This window comes from Cimex lectularius, unplaced genomic scaffold (genome assembly GCF_000648675.2).
Source record: "Cimex lectularius strain Harlan isolate CLEC.00 unplaced genomic scaffold, Clec_2.1 scaffold39, whole genome shotgun sequence".
In the NCBI taxonomy this organism is placed as follows: Eukaryota; Metazoa; Arthropoda; class Insecta; order Hemiptera; family Cimicidae; genus Cimex; species Cimex lectularius.
Genome location: NW_019392653.1, coordinates 1,797,577 through 1,819,307, shown reverse-complemented (window position 1 = coordinate 1,819,307; position 21,731 = coordinate 1,797,577). Strand labels below are relative to the sequence as shown.

Here is a 21,731-nt window from a genome sequence, read left to right as displayed (position 1 = left end):
AAACGGTAGATTTACATTCCGATATGATAGCTGGTATTAGTATTTACGTTTAAAGCGTGAATGGGGAATTATGCCATCAACTCAAGAAAGAGGGAAATGGTTCAGGTGCAGATAAACCGAAAAATCATAAACCTAAGGAATTTCCTATGTAACATTTCTTGAATATCAACAGGATTGCAATGGCTCTATTGATTCTGAAATGATGCGCTATTTGTTGATATCACAAAAGAAAGTCTGCTGTTTTCTCCCAATTGACATTGGTTCAACCTGTTACAGGACGAACACCTTGGTTTTCGTGTAGGTCAACCTTGCTCTTTCCGAACCCGGGTGAAAAGGCTGGAGGTAAAAAATACACCAGGTCCAGGCAGCGCGTCTGTTTTTACGCGGAGACCACAGCGAAAGTCCGTGCAAACTATTCGTGAGTCAAATCTGGGATAAAGAAAGGCTTTTGGAACCGTTTCACTTTCGAATTCTACTAGTATTAGATCGGTATCAAGTACGTGTGATATGTCGCCATCATCACTAATGCCCGTTTTAAATGTCACCATTGATCCAAAAATCCTGTAAAATGTTTTTTTGGCCAAAACGTAAAAAGAAACGAGTTGGCTGCTAAAGAAAAACACGTTTTATTTACAAATGAAATGTGAGTAAACGGGCATTAAATAAAATATTTGACATACATACCACACTATTTAGCAACTGGTTAAGTTAATCTTAGCAACACTGAACAATTTAAAAATGAGCTAACTGAAGTAGAAATTTTTAAAATATTCAAATATTTTTACCCACAATGATGAACTTAAGATTATTTATTAATTATTTAATTAATCCATATTTGCTTAGTGGTCATAATCGACCATATTAATTATTCCAATTAATTATTATTTTTATCGATAGGTTTTTATTAAGCTTGTAAAGAAAAACCCTGAGTATATTAACTTACTGCATATATTGCATTTGATCTTAAATCTCAATTTTATTTATTTATGTTTAAAACCTTTATATACAAAACGATCAAATAAATGTATTTTCCTGTCAAAATTCTTATCGTTTATATTCATATAAATTATTAATTAGGCGGATCTTTTGCAAAATACAATAGTTTACCATTTCCCATTATTTTATTTCTCTTAAATTTGAATAAAATTTAAATCATGGTTTTGATACTTTATTACGACTATTTCTTCTCTTGAGATATTATTCGTTTATACCAGATGCTTGCAAGTTAACATTTTATATTACAAATTAATAAACGTTAATCTTGGGAAGGAAAACTGACCTGTGAATATTCTAACAATGAACGATTTGTGACAATTAACAAGAATCACTTGGCTACATCAGCATCATGCAAATCACCATGCCAATTCTTAATTTTATTAATTTATTTTTAAAATATGTATTTAATCTTTGATTTTCTGTAATTTTCATGTCGACGTTTTATCATTAACTTTCAAGTATACTTTAATCATAATAAATATAAATTATTAATTGTACAAAGCGAAAAAGTGAATCCTGTGCAAATTTGTTTTTTACCTTTTCTGTCTGTTTTGTTTTTAAGTAAACTTTAGTTTAAATCTTTTAAACATCAAACCATAATCTGTTAATATTGGTCACTTTTTCTTTAGTTGCAATTTCTATTTATTTAACACGTAATGCTATTTATCTGAGTGTCTACTCTTACTACTTGTATTATGTTACCTCTATAATGATTACTCCTTAGCATGTGGTTTTAAAATTATCTTGATATGATTGTACCACCCTTTATGTTCTTTAATATTGTTGACATAAGCTGAACCCATATATGTATTTAGTAGTCATAGTAGTCAATAATTAATTAACTGTTTTAATTGTTTACACTTTTTATCTAAGATCTAAGGTCTTATTCTACAACTTATAAAACTTATAAAACCTTATATAACAAGTACAATTAATTTTGACAAATAAAATCCAGAGGAGTTATCCAAATTAAATTAATGAAACAACAGAACACCGGAAAAGTTAACGTGACACATCGAACAGTTTATCTAGCAAAAAAAGTTATATTTTTTGTTTACCATAAAATTTTGTATTTTTTGGCTTTCAAGGGTGCTCCAAACAAATCTGTTTTTTTTTTTTTTTCAAAAACAAAATTTTTTGATCAAGTAAAACCCACATTATTTGGGTGAAGGGGGTCGGTCCATGGAAACATCAAAAACCTTGGATAATAGAATTTATTTTTTTAATTAGTTAATCAAAAGGTTATTTAATAATACACGTGTATACTACTTTTATTAATATGTACCTAACGGAATAAGTTTTGATTAAGCTTTTTTTTTTTCAAAAAATTGAAAATATTTTTCCAAACAGACTGCACAGTAACGTTGACACAGCGATACTAAAGTCTATAGTCCGAATCATAGTGATTTGTTTTTACACGGAATATATACCGGTGTATACAAAGTGTATACATAGTACAAATATATGGAGACCTGGGACCCGGATAATTGCATTCCAGGATAATCGAACCCCGAATAATGGAGTGTTGCTACTTTACTGGAAACGCACTTTTGTTTTTGTAACTTTTCATATCTTGCAGAATATTTTCTTCCTTGATTAAAAAAATAAATAAATAAATCCAATTATACATAATAACACTGAAATATATATACAACAAAGGCAGAAAAACATATTTTAAAAACTATGTAAATTAATTAAAATATTTTTTTCTTCCCTTCCAGTACCCATTGGCTAAAACGCTCGGACATGTATATAATATTTTTCGACCAAGAATCACCAAAGAATGTTTCATTAATAAAATCGATGATCCCATTTCCGTAGCTTTGCTTTGTAAACTAAACTCATAAATTCATTATGGTAGAAGCCATAATTTTCCGCAAAAAAAATATATTTTTTAACCGTATATACCGTAAATAGAAATAGCTACTAAGTTCTGATAAAGGGGGATAATCATCCAAAAGTTTCAAGGAACTGAGTGTTTTTCTTTGTTACAAATTTGCCTTATCCCTGATTTTTTATCGAATCTCTTTGTGTGTGTCTGTGTTTTTCTGTGCACGAGCAATGTATCCTACAATTTTTATCCAATTAATAAATATTAAATAAAAATATAGTTTTTTTTTCGTGAATTTTTAAGGCAAGTATAGTTAGAATCAATCAAAAGGATAGAAACTAATCTCCAAGAATTTTCTTCTTACAATAAAAACAAAGAAATGTGGCGGTCTATATCTATGTAAACAATCCAACTTTGAAAGAAATAGTAATATACATTAGTAATAATAATAATTGTATATATATTTATACCTACGTTTTACAGAAAAAGAAAGAGAAAGAATAAGTAAAAATTATAATTATTTCTAAAATGACTTCAAACATCATGTAATAAACATGGACCTATCGATTTTAAAAAATGTAGTAACAAAACACAAAAGTCGCCACAAAAAATTTTTCTGTTAATCCAGTTCATCAAAACGTGATGTCAAATCAGATCAACAAAGCGAAATGTTATACAGGTCGAAGTAATTTAAAGTTGACATTTTTTAAATAAAATTAAATTTTATATGATACTAGGCGATATGGATCAAATAATAATGTTCAAAGTTAATATAATTTTTTATGTGATCTGCAGTCTAAATCAGTTATATGATAATCAGTTTTGTTTCTACGTATTAATTATGCACATATGAGTAATTTTTTTTATTTTCTGACTTTTCAAATTTCGGCTCCAGTTAGTCGTCGTAGTAAATTTAGCAAATTAGTCCTGCCAATCGTCCTGGCAATGGGCATTTTTTTCTTCTGGCAAGAAAATAATACATTTGAACCTAGTTCATATTTGGTATGTATTATAATTAATATTATTGTTATTATTTTAAAGGAACTTTATGGTTGTAATAAATAAACATTTTTGGTTTTGTATTTTTTTTTCTACTGAAGACGTGATGGATTCTCGTTTTTACCGAGGAAACGTCAAATGGACATAGTCGTAAACCGGTATGACGACCAGTGGGAATTATGCCGAAATCAGTTCCAGCATTCAGTTTCGAAAGGTTTGCCAAGTCAAATAGTGGAAAACGGAAAAATGTAAAATTGGTAAACTGGCCGGATCCGGGAGAGAGTTGTCCAGCTGGTAGCTGGGTCGTCTATCGGCCTCAACCGAGTCGTCGGAAGTGTATGAAAAGCTTTTGCACTTGCCCTATACGAATTGATTCATTCTAGAAGTCGGACGTTTCAAAAAACGAATTTTTATGGTTGAAACTGATTGAAAGCGACGTTTAAAAATAAAAAAAGTGTTTCTTCGAGCCATAAAAAATCAAGCCCATAGAGTTATTACTTATATTTTTAACTAAAAATTAAATTAGAAAGATAAGAAAAAAATGAAAAATTTATATACACAAAAAAACCGAACAAGGCCCGTTTTCATGTTATGCTATTGAACCCAACACACTGTTTAATATAATAAAATAACTCACTCATGAGGAGTAGAAAAAATAAATCCCATTTCATGTTGAGCTGGTGAAAGGCACATGCGTTCTTCGACAGAGTTAAGCGTCGACTGGCGGATTCGAAGAGAGCCGCCCTCCAGCTAACCCGATGACCTACATCTTCGAGCCAATCAACTAACGGGTCTTAACCTTCACGAAGACACTTGCTGGCCGGGGATGCACCGGCAATTTCCGTCTTCCAGAGTCATCCGGCTATTCTTAGAAAAAAGGAGGAAAACCACTATAGTATACCGTTTTATTAATTTCATATCATTATCAAATTGTGAATCGTTTAAACTCTTAGGGATTTAATTGTAAATGCATACTACTAAAATTAATCATACAGGATCAGGTGTCAGCTTTTTTTATTGGTTTAGCCCTGAATAAAGTTTAACCTTTGGAAACTTCTAGTAGGAACCAGAAGTTTCCAATCGTTGAATTTTATTTCGAAAATGCAGTAAATATGTCTAATTTTTATAATAATTATATAATTTATAAATGAGATTTCAGTTTTGGTCTATATTCATAAATAAAGTTCTAATTTTGGCCTTTCTATTTTTTCAGCAAGTTTTGCCCATTTTTACAAGCTCTTCCTTCTATGTTCTAATGTAATCAAACTATGCAGTGAAATTCTCCAGTTCTAGGGTAAGTATACTTTATATACTGGATTGTTAAAATGTGACCTGATTTTCTAGGGAATGTCGTAATGCGGGTTTACATCAGCTATATGTGCATTTTAAGATGACATACGGATTAGTACCCCGAAAGGGCTTGAGTAAAGGGTTAGTTGAGCTACAAATACCAGTAAAGTAATTAGGTAAGAGAGTGAGAATGACACTGTGTGATACCTTGGCAAGAGTGGTGGTGTAAGAAGAGATATCGCAGGAATTCCTCGTAGGTATAGGTTTGATACAGGGGGAACCGCTGTCACCAGTTCTATTTAACTCGGTTTTCGTTCTGGCCTTGAGAAAAATAACAATAAATCTCGGAGGAATGTTTTCAAACATAACTATAGTACTTGTGATGATGACCCCTCATAGCGGGTGCGGGTGCGGGTGCGCTTAAATCAGTCTATATAGAATTAAAAGTGGGGGGGGCAGAGTTCGGGCTTCAGGTTAGGGGACTTGCAGGTTGGGGATAGCCACTTCAAATCTGTGAGTGAGTTTAAGTATCTGGGGTTGATAGTTTGATACATAAAAAGAACGAAGTGGGACAGGACATCAAATGCGTGATTTGCAGCAGGAAATAGTTTTGTCAGCATTCGCTTGCAATAGAAATGTATCCAGAAAAGTAAAGGCCGCCATATATAAAACATCATCAGAACATTGTTGTTGTATGGATCAGAGACCTGGACCATGACCGCTGTGGAAAAAATGGAAGACCGAGGCTAAACTGCAGGGAGAGGAAGATTCTGAGAGTTATTTTTGGACCAGTTGTGGGAGGACGGGAAGTACAGAAAAAGAAAAAGAGGAGCTAAAAAATCTGCACCGGGTGAAACCAATGGTATGACCAGCTGTCTAACAATGAAGCCTCCGCCCCCGTTCTTATAATGTAAATTCTCTCTGCAAAATATTCTCTGTGCAATTGTCCAGATTTAGATGAGTTAGAGTATATAAACCATACTTCTCCACTAACTTTTTAAGGGAATACTCAAAGTGAATTTTTGTAGTTAAACTAGCTTAAAATCGTGAGATAGCCCCCTGTACTCAACTTCCTGATTCACTCCACGATCTTGAAAGGACTCTTCGTGAAGAATGGGCTAACCTCCAGCAAAGAGACTCTTCCAGACAGGTAGAAAGTATACCGAGGCGTCTTAGCCTGGCCAGCCCGTTCTTCAGACTTGAACCCCATCGAAGATTTATGGGATAACCTCAAAAGAACGTCCATCACTTCCTGATAAACTCCACAATCTTGAAAGGACTCTTCGTGAAGAATGGACTAACCTCCAGACATTTCCAGACTTGTAAAAAGTATGGCGAGGCGTCTTCGAGATATCGTTAAGGCAAGAGGAGGAAATACACGATATTGAAATGTTAATTAAAAATCGAAAACAAAATTAAAACAAAGTTTATATGTCCGTCTTTTTTTCATTATCCTTAGCAATTTACTTTTTTTTATTTTTTAGCCAAAGACTCAATTATCAATCGTTAAAATATGTGAAACTTTGATTAATATATACCAATCAAGTTATATTACAATTGGGTGGAATTTATTGCCTGTCAGTTTAACTAGTAATATTAAATCCATACCTATTCCAAAAAACGGAGTATATTTTTTTCCGTGTAGCATTACATTAGGTCATTAATTATTCAGGGTTTTTAATACGTGTATGTACTGTGAGAAAATTGACACTGTCACTGAAAGTTACGGAGCCGAGGTCAATTATTTTGCAACGAGTCGCCCATTGAAATGAGCCAAGTCCTTCGGTTTTCTCCTATCATCCCACATTTGACAAAACGGCCGTAAAGATTCACATTTCAAAACTTTACTGCTGACGAAATCCGCCATTTCGTCGACCCGGAAATGCAGATCGCGTTGAAAGCGTGCTTTTTTCGACAAGCCACGATCACAGCAGAAACGCGTCCGCTACAAATTTTGCGATAAATTATTCGAGCGCGGATGTAAAATTTTAACTCAATATAAGAAATCGGCATGGGCTGGCTTGAAAACAAATTAACATTTAAGTTAATATTTTATGGTTTTCTTCGCTAACTACTTGCGAAAGAGTTCCTTTCAGTTTTAAAACAGTTGCCATTTCAAAATAGCTGATCAGTCCTTTAAATTTATTATTTTATTCGATCGAACAACTCTGACCTGTGCCTCTGAAAATTCACTAGCTTAAAAAACCAAGGAAATATTATTCCAATTTCTTATAAAAATTGGGCCACGTTAATCTTAATGCGTGGACGGTTCAGAAACATTGCAATACCAGTTTTACGCCAGACCATTTATAAACCTTGGTCGAAAAAAAGCCCACGTTCCTCGCCTTTAGATTTAGATGTGAAACCAGTTAATAGTGATGTAAGTAAGCCACCGTTGTTGACCTTCTGATTGTAGTTCGTAAGGACAAAAGTATTAAAGAAAGTTACATTACTACGGTTGTCAAAAAAAACCTTTGGAATGTTACTTTATATATTAAACCTTTTATTTTTACTATTATATTTCCGTAGACTGTCTGAAAAGTAATGATTCACCAAACTGAAGAAATGCACTTTCTAATTTGTCTATTGGTAGTTTCTTTTGAAATCATATATTTTACCCTCAATGCGACACTAATGAAGAAAGTCCTAATAATTTAACTTAAAGTTAATAAAACTTTTTTAAGTTGACATGTAATAAAAAAATGTGGCCAAGTTCTCTGCATATTGATTCAGGTACCGTAGCATACCAAAGATTCTGTGCCATAATTTGTCCTATTGCGGGCAAGATCTTTGGAAAATCAATTTTATTGTTAAGTGCCTTCCAGGAAAGCCAAGCCAAAAACGAAGTACTTTTAACTTCCAAGGTATCGAAATCCACCAAAGGCCGTCTTTCAGTATATGCATGTTTATGCATTTTGAATAATAACTATTTAAATTCCCTCCTATGTACCTTATCAATCATGAACGTTTTGAGCGATTTAGCTGACCATATTATACTTAAGTACTCAAAATGGTAATTGGTAGAAGCAGGTGGTTTCAGCTTCTTATGGTTACTTTTTGTATTTTAAGCTGGGACAAAGTATAGTTCACAGTACAATTGTATATATTGATGAAGGTTGTTCAAACTTTTCAGTCAGCATTAAAATCTTTCTTTTCAATTAATTAATCTTTAATTAAGGTTTTCAGTTGAGATAAAAAAGTGAATGGCACGAGCGGGATTCGAACCCACGATCTTCGGCTTGGAACACCGCTGCTCTACCACTTAAGCTATCGTGACCTCGATCCACTCGGACACCAACCTTCCATCTCAACCACACCTTTTGAATTTTCCCTCCTTTTCGCCATTTTTCAATGAATAAAATAAATAAGTACGGTTTTCTCTCGCAGAATATAAATTAACTAATATATTTCATCTATTATTACTAACTTCAATTAAATAATCTTTATGTAAGGTATTGGTTGAAAAGTCAGTATCTCGAGCGGGATTCGAACCCATGACCTTCGGCTCAATACGCCGCTGCTCTAACCACTTGAGCTATCGTGACTCGAAGATGGGGAGTTGGTGTCCGAGTGGATCGAAATCAAATATAATGGATACTGCAGAATATCAGACTAATTACCTGAAAAATCATATTTCTTGTCGTCGGTTTAGGTTAGATTTGTCATTTGAAATTGATGTCAGATGAAGTGCAATTTATTCTATACATTTTTATCTGTGTAGGTTAGATCTGTCAGTTAATATTGATATACTGCAGAATATCAAACTAGTTTAACTGAAAAATCATATTTCTTGTTTCTTGTCGTCTGTTTAGGTTAGATTTGTCATTTGGGCTTGATAATTAGATGAAGTGCAATTTCTTTTTTGTTCATTCTTGTCTGTATAGGTTAGTTCTGTCAATTTATTTCAATTAATTAATCTTTATGTAAGGTATTGGTTGAGATAAATTATTACTGACTTGTTGCACTTTCGCAATATTGAAATCTTGAATTTAATAAACTTCGAACCATTTGCTACAGGTAAATTTAGCTGAGAGAGTAAATAAAGACCATTTGTCCGTTTCCGGAAAAAAATTATATTTAGGTCGAATCCTCCTGTGTCCCCAAGTTACTGGAATTCGGAACGCCAAATAACGGTGAAGAGTTCTAGTAAATGATATTGGTGGGCTAGATTTTAATTTTGTATGCTGTTGTGTAACCCCGAAAGGACTATTTCCGCTTCGAGAAGTTCCCAGGCTTTATATGGGGCTGTCTCTTTTCCGAATTCCTAATTTACGTTCCATAATTTTGCTATTAGCTAGAAACCTCTAGATGGCTGAGTGCTATTGGTATGTAGGTACTTACAAAACGACCGTTTGTAAATAATTTATTCCTTTACGCTAAAAAGACCAACACACAAAAAATGCACTTCCAATAAAGCGTAAAATATAAATAAAAATGTAGTCATAAAAGTTTTTGGACCAGAGTTACTTAATTTATTCATAGGGCAATCAATTTGTTTACTAATACTTTACACATCACTTAAAGAAATCCCCATGTCTTGTTTTATTTATTATACCAAAAAATTACAGTTGAAACTTTTGGGAAATATATTGTTATTTGTGTGTTTATTTTAATTAAACTTCCAACCTCGATACTTAAAATTCGATAAAAAATTTTTGGTTAATACCTCAACTATCTCGACGTTCTTCATTAGCTCATGCGGAAAATTGGAATGTTTCTTGATAATTCGCTTCATGATTTCGAATTGCAGAAGGTTTTTGCAGCAACAGCGATCTTCCCTTGATATTGGTTTACCGATCTTCAGACCACAGACTTTGATTGTAAGCGATACGCGATCTATCATTCTTGGGTTTGTCCACTTTGGGAATACGGTGAACAAACCCATTTTTACCCGAGAAAATTATTTGATTTCACTGGTTAAAAAATTAATAAACCGGAATAATATAATTTCGTTGGTTAGCACAATACTATTAAAAAAAACTAATGTTAAAAATTTGTCCTTACACTAAAAATCCATATTCATGAGGCATGCCAATTGCACAGCTAATAGGCAAACATGTTATTACAAAAAATCCTTAATGAAACATATTTGTTTTAAACTGTTTTATAATAGACTGTTTACACTATTAGATCATTAGATCTTACATGGCTCTTTTTCATTAAATGTACAAATGTGTTCTTTTGTAAATTTTGAATAAACAAATTCAATATCTCCTGATTTCATTTTATCGTCAAATAAGAGCAATCTTGACGGAACATAGTGACCGATGGTGATATTAGTGACAAGTTTTGGGATATTCACCTGGAAAATATCCCTGTATCATACAAAAGGATTGCATAGCTCGTCTTTTTACTCTGGTCAGAAGTGGCATTTCTTTTTGCAATTGACTTTGAAAACGTGACGATCGTTATTTTTTTATACTATTAAATGTAGTTTTGTAGTGGGTTGTTTTTCGTAAATGGTCAGTGTGGCGGTGGAAGGCTTTTCGCAAAAGGTAGTTTGGTAGTGGATTGTTATTCGTAATTGGTCAGTTTGGCAGTGGATGGTTTTATCGTAAATGTTCAATTTGGCAGAAAATTGTTCTTCGTAAATGTAGTTTAGCAGTGGATTGTTTTTCGTCCTCGATTTATCGCATGATGATAGCATGTAATAACATATGCAATACAGTTGATTTATTTAATACTTATGTTTCATCATTAATACGTCAGTTACTTAAAGCATAATAATTTTATTTAGTTTTAAAAAAGCTAAAAATGTACTATATATATGTATTGTAGTTATAATGCTTTATTACATAATTTTTATATATTTTTTGTATAATCCCTAGTCACTATAATTATATAGACAGATTGTTTAATTAAATCTTTATGTTGTTTTATTTATAAGAATTTTATTGTCTTTTTCATTCGTGTATAGTATAGTGTTTTATTCTTTATTAATGTTGAATTAGTTATAAGCATTTTGCTCTACTTTTTTCTCCTTTTTCCTTGTTTTAATAAATGGGTTTTTGACCCATAACATAAAAATAAAATAAACATGTATTTTGGCAGACGAATATTTTTTCTAAATATTCACTTTGAAAGTAGATTGTTTTTCGTAAATGTAGTCTGGTAGTGGGATGTTTTTCGTAACTGTATTGTTCGGTAGCAGATTGTTTTTCGTAAATGTAGTTTGGTAGTGGTTTGTTTCAAAAATACTTATTTTGATGTTGATTTATTTTTGTAAAAGGTCTGTTTGGCTGACGATTATGTTTCCTAAATATTCACTTTGAAAGTAGAATGTTTTTCGTTAATGTAGTCTGGTAGTGGGTTGTTTTCCTAAACGGTCTGTTTGGCAGTGGGTTGTTTTTGAACTGTTCGGTAGCAGATTGTTTTCCGTAAATGTAGTTTGGTAGTGGTTTGTTTCAAAAATATTTATGTTGAAGTTGATTTATTTTTGTAAAGTCTGTTTGGCAGACGATTATGTTTCCTAAATATTCACTTTGAATGTAGATTGTTTTTCGTAAATGTAGTCTGGTAGTGGGTTGTTTTTCGTAAACGGTCTGTTTCGCAGTGGGTTGTTTTTTGTAACCGTGTAGTTCGGTGGTGGATTGTTTTTCGTAAATGTACTTTGCTAGTGGTTTGTTTATCGTGAATATATTTTGGTAGTAGATTATTTTCCGTAAATGTAGTTTGGTAGTGGATTAATTGATTTTCATAAAATGCCGACCACGCGTTTGATGGTGCTCCTTTACAAGGTGTTTAATTAGAAGGAAAGCCAGATTTTAGCAACCCCTAGATTTGGGACAAGAAAAGTAATCAGTTTTCTTCCATGGCAAGTCCTACTTCTCATTTCGTCGGTGATTAGGCCAAGTTTGTTGAATTTGTGCTGGATCATCCACCGCAAACAAATTGGTCAGAAGATAAGATGGTTTAACGAAATGTTGTAGACGTAGCAAAAAGCAATCAGTAAAATAAATATTCCTTGTTAACTGTCAATTAACAAGTAATGTCAAAATAAATTAATAAAGATTTTATCCAACAAACAAGTCACAACACTTTCTAACCAACCGTATAGTTTTTTCAAGTACAGTTAATTTTCCCATGGATCGTTTGGAAGGCCGGTTGAGTCTTTGTTTCGATGTTTGAACACCCTATGGTTTCAATTTTGAACTGTGTATCACTTTCTCTTTTATTCCACGCTTTGTCACCTTTCAAAATAAGTAAAATTTTCTCACGTGTTACACGAAGAGAGGACTGTTAAATTTAGTTACATGCTTTCCGCTCTCGCTTTGAACAAGTTTATCCAGTTCGGAGTTCGGACTTGGGACATGGTCGATCCCGAAGGAGAACATCAAATAAATTAAGCGTACGATAAATTCCATAAACACAATCTTGTGTTATCAGAAAATATCAATAAGTAATACACCTTACAGGATTGACTGTACTGTAAAATTCAAATTGTACTCTGTACATTCGATTCTATGGAAAATCGTTTAGCAAATGCTACATTTTTTTAAATGTAAGACCAATACGACCAATCTTATGGGTTTTGTTTTATAATTTTAAGAAGTTTTTTTTATAGGAAATTTTTAAGACTAATTTGTCTTTTTTAATTTTTTGTTTTAAAAAAATTCCATGGTTGTTTTTTTTAAGTAAATTCATTACTTATTTAAACAATTATGCGTTCGGGAATACCCATCATCAGCACCTATGTTTTTAAAAAATGGGTTAGGTCTAGTCGGTGGCCGCAACGATTTAGGCTTTGACATGGCGCTCAAGTTTATTTGTATAAAATTTTATATTATTTTAGGTAACTTTTTAACTTTATGAACTTTTTACTCCACCGTTTAACAATTAATTTGAACTATAGATTTATTCTCTGAGGTTGAATCAGAATGTGATAGCCACAAATCAGTTTTACATACAGCTCTGATGGTGAAATGAAATCTCAAATTCCCTCCCCTAAAACTGTCTACCATTTTCTTCAGTTTTGGTGCAACTTATTTGCAATTTGCAAAAACCGTTCAAATAAGAACATCAATATTGGCATACTACTTTGGTCTCATATCAGAAAGGTCTCATACATATAACTACATAACTTTTTCTCTACTGTAACTGATTATATAGTAATAATGGCCACAGTCGTAGATCTATTATGGAACCTATGATTATGACCATACCGTGGAAACAGCAATATCGTGGTGCCTCTTAACACGTATTTTGGTGTGAGAATTGCCTTATCAAGTAGTTTATACTGTATACAGGCTAGTGCCTCATATTCACTAAGGTCAACCGATGTCTGGTTTCTCTTGACAGAGTTGCCTTTTTCTTTAGATGGCGGTTAAGAGGGTCAGTACAGCCAGTATAGAGGCCTATTATTTTCCTCAAATCTTGCCTGCTGAGAAAGGAGTTACTTCCTTTTTGAAAGATTTATAAATCTCTTAGCTAGACTCTTTTGTCCAGTGCTTGTTTTTTTCTTTATCAGGCCATTTTTCCATCTCCAATTCTCTCCTTTGTGCCTAGTTGCAGTTCCAGTCCCACTAGTGAGAGGGCTGCCTCTTCTTTGGCAAGTATGTATACAATACTCATACATAAAAAGCCTATCACTTTTCACAATCCACTGGCAATTCCAGCTTTTGTGATTTACAATAAACTGTATAAAAAATAAAATGAATAAAAATGGCCAAACTACAGATTCGTCATGCAACACAAGAGAACTCACATCTTTGTTTTTACATTTATCAAATGCTAAACATTAAGCATTTGAACTTCACGAAAAATTGGGAGTTAATTTCAAACAAAATAAAGATTCAGCAAAAATAATAAAGTAAATATTTAAAACAAAAAATGATGATTCGCTACAACTCAGATGAAGTGTTTTTTGTAGTTCAATCTATTCAAACTTGATTCCAGCCTATAATGAAATATAAGAACCAAATTTAATGCTGACACAATTCTGATTGGGCTGGTATGATTCAACCTGATAAAATAAATTCTCAGAGTAGAGTGAAAACGTTTGATGAAGGCAGTTCTAACTTTTAAAAGCTGTTTACATTTTTTATTTCCATGTATTTGGAATTTATTTAAGAGTAAATCATAAGTATGTGTTATTTTAAAAGTTGATTTTATAGTTATAAAGTATAGCGTTTTTTTTTTTTTTTGGGGGGGGGAGATTTGTTTACATATCTATTTTGTAATTTCGTCATTACTGGTCATTTTACTGTCAGACCTACCCAGCAAGGATAAGCATACCAAAATGATTCATAACCAAATAACAGGTCCATTGTCCCACCGACCACACAGAGAAATCTCGCAATATCTATATTTTCTAATAAATTGAATTGCTCTCATTATTGAATTTATTATAAGCTGAATTTAATTAATTTACATTTAATTACGTTAGATTAGTTGTTCAGTATTCTTCTTTAGTCCTTTAATAAAAAGCTCTCCCTTAATAAGCACTGCATACTTACTCATACACTGAATTCTTTTGTACTATTTTTGACTATAAGAAACTAGGGCATAAATTCAATAATTTTATTACATTTATTGTGATTTTAAAGTGCACTAACCATTAGTACCTCCTGATCCTGCATTAAGGACATTGTGTTTGTATTATTCACTGGTTTTGTTTCCTTTTGTCACACACACTTTTTTCTTCAACTTAAGGTTACTGGTATGCTGGGTAAAAAGAAGCCACATTAAAATGAGATATAAATATCTATTAAATAATAACAAATTAAATTAACTATTTACAGTTTTGAGAAACATTTTGAATGAAAAAAGTAGTTATCACATTCTTGACATACACGAGAAAGTGTGGTCATTTGTTACAGATAAATTCTATGTTATTAAAAAATATTTGGTATCCAATTATCTCAATTTTATCCAATTGCTACTATGATCTAGCATCATTTACACTATCAGGGAGTTGGACCTCAAGACCATCAAGTTGCTTGGACAATTCAATTTGACATCCTAATCTAGAACTGAAATAAAATAACATTAATGATTATTAAAATATTTTGTTAAAAAATCATCAAATAAAACATACGTGTCTGTCAAACCAAAAGCAAGGTCTAGCATATCGTTTTCCTCTTCCGATGGTTTGCAAGGCAGTTTGTCATAATCTTCTTTTTTGAGAATCACATGGCACGTTGAACAGGTCAATGTTCCTTCACAAGCACCTTAAATCTCTTGTAAATGAATTGTTCTTTAAATCGGTGAAGATTGTGACTTACCAAATCCGTCGAAGTCTAAATCATTGTTCACAACAACGTCCAATAAACTGTCCCCTTCTTTCCCTTTCCCTTTGATCTTGGTGCCATCCTTTGACACAAACGTTACGTGATACCTAGAAGAAAAGAAGCAATTTTAGTTTGCATCAGGAAAATCAACCTTTTTTTTCAACTGTCATTAGTTAGAGTTAATGGGTCATTAAAGTGTTACACGTGTTGAAAGGCAATAGAGGCGATAATTTTAAACATTGCTAACAACAGTTAGCCTTACTTAGCTACTAACTGCCAAATATTCTTTTAAAAAATCTTTTGGTTTTAAGAACTATTTTCCCGTACAAAAGAAGAACAAAAATTGTTAATGTTTTTTTCCAGGGGCATCGGTGGCCGTATCAGTTAAGGCGTTTGCACGGTACTTATCATTGTAAGGTAAAGATCCCAGGTTTGAATCCAACAGCCTCGTTTTTAAACCTGACATGCTTACAAATGGACTTCTTTTTACAAAAACACCAATACCCGAGGGTTGATATGACCTCTGCTGTTACGAACTCTCATTAAAAAATAATAATAAAAAACATTTCTTTCCTCCAGATAATGTACTTCCAAGATAAAAGAATATAAAAAGAGGGATAAGAATCTGAATAATTTGATAAGAAATTCTTGATATTACAAAAATAAACTTACCAAATTAAATCTAAAGGATTTAAAATAGAACACAAAGAAAGTAAATGATGTTTCATGAAAAAATAGCAGCACATATATACTTAAGTCCAATTTTCATTAAAATATAAAATATTAAATTAAATATTGATTAACAAGAAGATAATTGGTCTAGTACTTTGTGTGTATTATTTTTGTGAGATTTCTCTGTGAGGTCTGAACATGTAATTTGGTTGTTACCAATCATTTTTATCTTCCTATTCTCCTCCCCAGTTGGTCTGTCAAATGTGTTTCGATAAACTTAAATTCAACTTTATATTAACATAAACATTTACTTTTTTTTTGTAAATTATTACACAATTTTAACAATCAACGTATGTTTGTACTTTACCAAGCCATGAAGCTGACTCAAATAAAGGTCAAAACATAGGAACGTTGGCAATTAAAAAATAAAAAAGGTGTTTTTCTGAAATACTTTTATGAAATCCTGACCGCTCCTCACTACCACTACCACTAAATGTTTATTTATTTATCATGTCTACTTATTTTTCAACACCCTTTTTGTTTATCCATATTTGCTTTGTATACTTTTTTAATTTTGATTTGTTCTAGACTTAGTTAATTATAATTAATTTCAAAGCATCACATTATTGTTATTTATTTAAACTCATGCACTTATTGACTTGTTATTGATTAACAAGGATTGTGAATTGGTAAGTGTTTAACCATTGTAAGGATTGGAAACTTCCCATTCTTCATTATTTTGGAGTATTGATAGACTGCTGGTAAAAATTACCAATTAATTACCAATAATTATCAATTACATTGGGTTATTTTCTCTGGACCGGATTGTAATTTATTGCACTTCATTTATTTTTCTTCTTTTTTTTCCATAACATCAACAATCACAACAATCTCTGTGAAGAAGCGAGAGACAGATTCGAAGAGTGTACTGACAAAGTTGAGGGGCTTTCTGATTACATTAAAGAGATTTGGGTTTCAAGAAAGACCCTGAAGAAGAAATTTCGAATTTTACTGCGCGTATTTACTGCCTTGACAATACATTTGAGAAATGTATGGAAAAGCTCTCGGAAGCATTATGGAAAATCGAACAAAAAAAGATACTTCGAACTTGAATAAAATGAGTTATACAAGGAAAATATATTATGAAGCTCTTGACTTTTCAACCCCAGATACCACTTTTAAAACAAACACACATGGCTCAAAGGATTAACAACCTACCGCTGCGCAACATCTCGATCACATTTTAACTATCTCCCAAAAAATGTGCCCATGTACTCATTGGCCCACCTTTAAGGAAGCTTTTCTGGGAGTCACTATCTTGTCTTCATTTAAAAATATCATTTCCTCAGAACTTCACTGAAGGGTTCAGCGCTTTAAGCCATCTCATTTATCCCTTTTACTGAACTTGAATATAGCTAAGCATGGTATATGTTACTTTCAAAATACAACAATAAATATATACAAGCCATGAATTACCTCATAAGTTTTTAAATGCAAACTTATAAATAAGGCCACTCTCAACATTCTTTCTGATGTTGTGTGTGACAGCGTAGAATAGCAGCTTTCAAAATTTAAAAATGGAAGAAGAGTCAGAGAGTACCAGAAAGTGTTATTTGAAGAAAATTGTTAATATAAATTAGCACTTCCTTGTAAAACATCACAATTAATATAAATGAGGAGGCTAAAAGTTTGGCTTATTTTCGTTTTTTGGGTCCTATTTATTAAAAAATATGATATAATGAAATTATAAACTGATTCTTTGATAATAATATTGAATGTTTTTCAAGCAAAACTGCATGGTCTACAGCATCAAAAGACTTTGAGAATCCAAGAATAATCCTATCAATTTACTTTTATTGTCAAGAACTTGTGATTAAAATCAGGGGCCTCAAAAAGACCATCTCCTGCAGATTTACACGACTGAAATCCAAATTGGTGTGGAGCAGTTATTTTGTTGTTAGAAATAAAATCAACAATTTTTTAAGTTTTTCCAAAATTTTACTAAATGATAGTGTAAGGGAAAAAAGGCCTGTAATTTATTTGCATCAACAGGATAACTATAGTTTTTATAAAATTCAGTGGGGGGAATTGAAATTCACTTTAAAAGTTAAATTTTAAATACAAAATAGAGAAAGACATATCATGGAAGAAATTTTTTTATACAGAATCTGATAAATCATACTCAAAAGTGTTTTATCTTTTAATCAATTTAACAAACATAAAAGTTCTTCCTAGAATATTGGTTTAAGCCAAGAAAATTTTAATATAGAAGAGGTTGAACAAGATAGTCTATTGTTTAAAATATTTGATTTTAGGTGAGTTGATTTAGAAATCATGCTATCTTTTATATTTGGACTAACACTGGAAAAAAATTATTATTAAAGTAGTTTGCTATTTCTATTATTTCTTGGAATTTTCTATTATAACTTCTTGATTTATTGGATTAGCAATAATAATATAAATGGTAAAAGTATAATATACAATGTGTACTGTAATAAAACACATCTTAAAACTAGACAATTTCACAGCACAGATTTATAGCATAAGAACGGAGTTCATTGCAGGAAAGCTTCTGGGATACGCTGGGCTCTATAGATTGTAAATTGATCCCGGACTTTATGCAAGTGTATGGATGATTGACATTGCATGCACCATCTTGTAAAAAGTGTTAACAAGTCGACCACAACTCAATTAACAACCGAGAAACCTAGGGGTCCAGCAGACATCTTGGATTCACTGGAAGCGTCCCTCCACTACAGGATGCGCCTATCTCCACATAAGAACATGGTAAATTCTTTTAAAAATTGGCTGGTTTATCTGTAGGGTAATAATGATCATCCTGGTCTAGGCAGTCACTGTGTTGGTCTGTGACAGGTCGCTTTATTAAATGAAAGGATCTACTTTGGAAATATCTAGGAGAATTTAACTTTTCAGCACGAGCAGCTTTGTCTCTTAACAAAATTTGCCGGGCATCCCAGTCACTAGCCCTCCTCCACTGGCTCGCTCCAATCTTGGGTTGGTCTATCAGATGCGTTTCAGCTTTTCATCATCTTCAGTGTATCTATGATGGACCGAGAAGACTACATAGTCGTCTGACAGAACAACTCAGCGAGGATAGATATTCCAATAGGATCAATAAGGATCAAATTAGGTTCATCACTCCACAGACTGCTAGAGGAAAACTTAATAGTGTGCAAATGGTAGATTTTTAGTTAAATCTACAATTTTTACAAATTTTTTTTTCAGACTTTTAAGACCACTTTTATATTTATCGTATAATCAATTGTAAAGAATTGTATACCATTTTAATTGCTTGGTCTTTCCAATATAAGATGAAAAAAGTGCTTCTTTATTAGAATACTGAAACCTTCTTCAATCCTAAATCCTGAAAAAACCTGTAGCAACCAATCATTGAATCATAAATGATAAAAATCCTATAAATTCAATCAGTATAATTGTGCTAGTTTTTATTAAGGATATGTTGCTTGAAAAAAAAAAAACACAACTGTGTTACTTTTTATCGACTAAAGCTGAAATTAAAAGAAAAAGAAATCCTCACTCTTTCTTCTCAGACGAGAACTCCCTGTAAAACGTAGCGTTCCTCCTAAAGTTCATCATGAGGCACCTCAGGGCCATTTTCGACGTCTGCGAAGAGAAAGCTCAACGGGCCCGGTGTGAGAAATGAGGATGAGCACCGAATGAGGATCGAGGAGCACTGAACCCCTACAATCTACATGAGTTTGACGGATCAACGACATTTTTTTTTACTTTTTACCTTATCACAGTGACGGCCATCGACGGATGGACGAAATCGATTCATAAAAATCATAAATAAAATATTTGTAAAACTATACGCTTTCATTGAAGAATTATTGTTTAAAAAAAGTCTGTTTTTCAGAAATCTAGGTATTAGTTTTTCTTTTAATATAAAGAATGTACTTCAATAGAGATATGATGTTCATGAACGAACAACTTCAAAGAACTATTCCCGAAAAAGAACTATACTGCCCAGTCATTCTTTTTATTCTTTAGAATAAACAGATTCAATGCTTATTACATTATACAGCTTAAAGCAGAAAAACTTTAATATTAACTGTAAAATTTGAAGCTAAAATGGAAAAAGTTTGTGTATTTAAATATATGCAGCCATAAATATAAAGCTTTTTTACTTTCAATTCAATCTTTAGTAAGTACATTTAACCTGTTTCCATTTTAACTTAAATTTTTCCATTAAATATTCAACTTTTAACATGTATTTAACCTTTTTCCATTTCAATTTTCTCCTTCCATTAAATATTCGACTTTTTACATTTTAATTTCTAATTTTCCATTAATAAAGGGAAAAAAGTGGAAAACCATATTAAAATGAAAAAGGTTTCCAGGTAGTTGTAGGTTTTTGTCATTTTAATTTAAACCTTTCCAATTTAACATTCAACTTTTTCCATTTAATATTAAACTGTCCATTTTAAGAAATAATTATAAACATCATTGTAAAAATAAATATTTTTTAAATTTAATTTAAGCATAAAGGGAAATGTTTGTTTTTTTTCTTGGAGAATTTTGTTTGTCCGTTTGATGAGAAAAGGGGTAGGGTCTGATTTGATTGTGCTGTATGTGTTTGTGTCGTTGATAATTTTGTTAATTTTTTCCCTGTACTCTTTTCTGCTGATTGCTACTGTTTGTTTTGTTTTATCAGCAGAAAGAATGAGTATGTCAGAATTATTTTTGAGAAAATTTTTGGTTTTGGTGTATGTTTGTTGAGATATGTTGTGTTGATTTGAGGTGAGGTGTTGTAAGTGGTTTGTTAATGAATTTTGATCGTGTTATGTCTTTTTGTCCTCTGTTTTTGTGGACTTTTGGAATGCATAGTCTACATCAGTAATTATTTTAGCTGTTGGAAAATCTGTTTTGTTGTAAGGAATGGAATGTTTAGGACCAAGTGGTGGGAAGTTCTGAATTTCTGGAAGAATGTTAGTTTTTGTTGGTTTAGGAACCATTTGTTTGTGTTAACAGGTGTTTGTTTGTTGATTACGTTGTTCAATTTTTTGATGTGTTTGTTTTTAATTTGGTCAAAGTGGACATTGTATGCATCTTTTTGATGTATGTATAATTTTGTTAAAATGTCTGTAGGTACTATGTTTTTGATGCTTGTGTTGATTTCTATATTTAAAATGTTCCTTTTGAAATGTATTGTCACTAATCACCACACATAAAGGAAACACTTAATAATAAATGAAAAAATGGAAATTAAGATAAAAAAAAGTTTAATGTTTAATGGAAAAGTTCAAATTAAAATAGAAGCAGTTAAAATGTGTTTGTAATAAATTTAAATTTATTTGACAAAAGATTAAATAAAAGTAAAAAAGCTATATTTTATTATTAAATGGAAAAGTTTAGATTAAAATGGTAAAAGTAGAATAAAAAATTGAAAAGTAAATTAAAACAAGAAAAGTTTAATAATAAATGGAAAAGCCCATATTAAAAATGGATACATTTGAATATTCCATGATTGTATAAATGAAAATGGAGAATTTTAAATATTAAATGGAAAAAGTTTAAATTAAAATGGACAAAGTTGTATAATGAATGCTAATAGTTTAAAACTGTATTATATGGAAAAATTTAAATTAAAATGGAAAAAGTATAATGAATGATAAAACTTTAAAATTGTATCAAATGGAAAAATTTGTACAATGAATGGTAAATGTTGAAAA

At 31.8% G+C, this 21,731-nt stretch overlaps 2 protein-coding genes and 1 non-coding gene across 5 annotated transcripts in view; all 3 read right to left on the bottom strand.

The window, feature by feature from the left end:
• The window catches only part of LOC106661176, an 80,286-nt gene extending 65,538 nt beyond the window's left edge, over positions 1–14,748 (bottom strand). For 2 of the 3 annotated variants that reach the window (XM_014384418.2, XM_014384420.2), the window contains exon 1: positions 4,464–4,638. In XM_014384418.2, the coding sequence (XP_014239904.1) occupies positions 4,464–4,497 (34 nt within the window). In that variant the 5' untranslated portion in view covers positions 4,498–4,638. Of the gene's footprint in view, positions 1–4,463; positions 4,639–14,670 lie in introns of those variants that run through there. The other variant, XM_014384419.1, reaches the window with a different exon arrangement.
• On the bottom strand, positions 8,321–8,393 carry Trnag-ucc. The gene has a single exon. It is a non-coding gene; the product is annotated as a tRNA-Gly (tRNA).
• Positions 14,622–19,791, bottom strand: LOC106661178 (adrenodoxin). The gene is made up of 5 exons (XM_014384423.2): positions 19,577–19,791; positions 15,340–15,452; positions 15,153–15,285; positions 14,855–15,087; positions 14,622–14,779 (listed from the first exon to the last, which is right to left on the bottom strand). Exons 1-4 carry the CDS (start codon positions 19,651–19,653, stop codon positions 14,997–14,999), a joined length of 414 nt encoding a protein of 137 aa, XP_014239909.1. The 5' UTR covers positions 19,654–19,791; the 3' UTR covers positions 14,622–14,779; positions 14,855–14,996.
• Between the last annotated feature and the right edge of the window lie 1,940 nt (positions 19,792–21,731).

Excerpts from the sequence above, each read along its gene's own strand:
- LOC106661178 (XM_014384423.2), bottom strand. The coding sequence starts at position 19,653 with ATGGCCCTGAGGTGCCTCATGATGAACTTTAGGAGGAACGCTACGTTT. Across the intron at positions 15,453-19,576 it reads TTCTCGTCTGAGAAGAAAGA|GTATCACGTAACGTTTGTGT; the intron begins GTGAGGATTTCT and ends CTTTTCTTCTAG. Across the intron at positions 15,088-15,152 it reads GCTTTTGGTTTGACAGACAC|TTCTAGATTAGGATGTCAAA; the intron begins GTATGTTTTATT and ends ATTTTATTTCAG.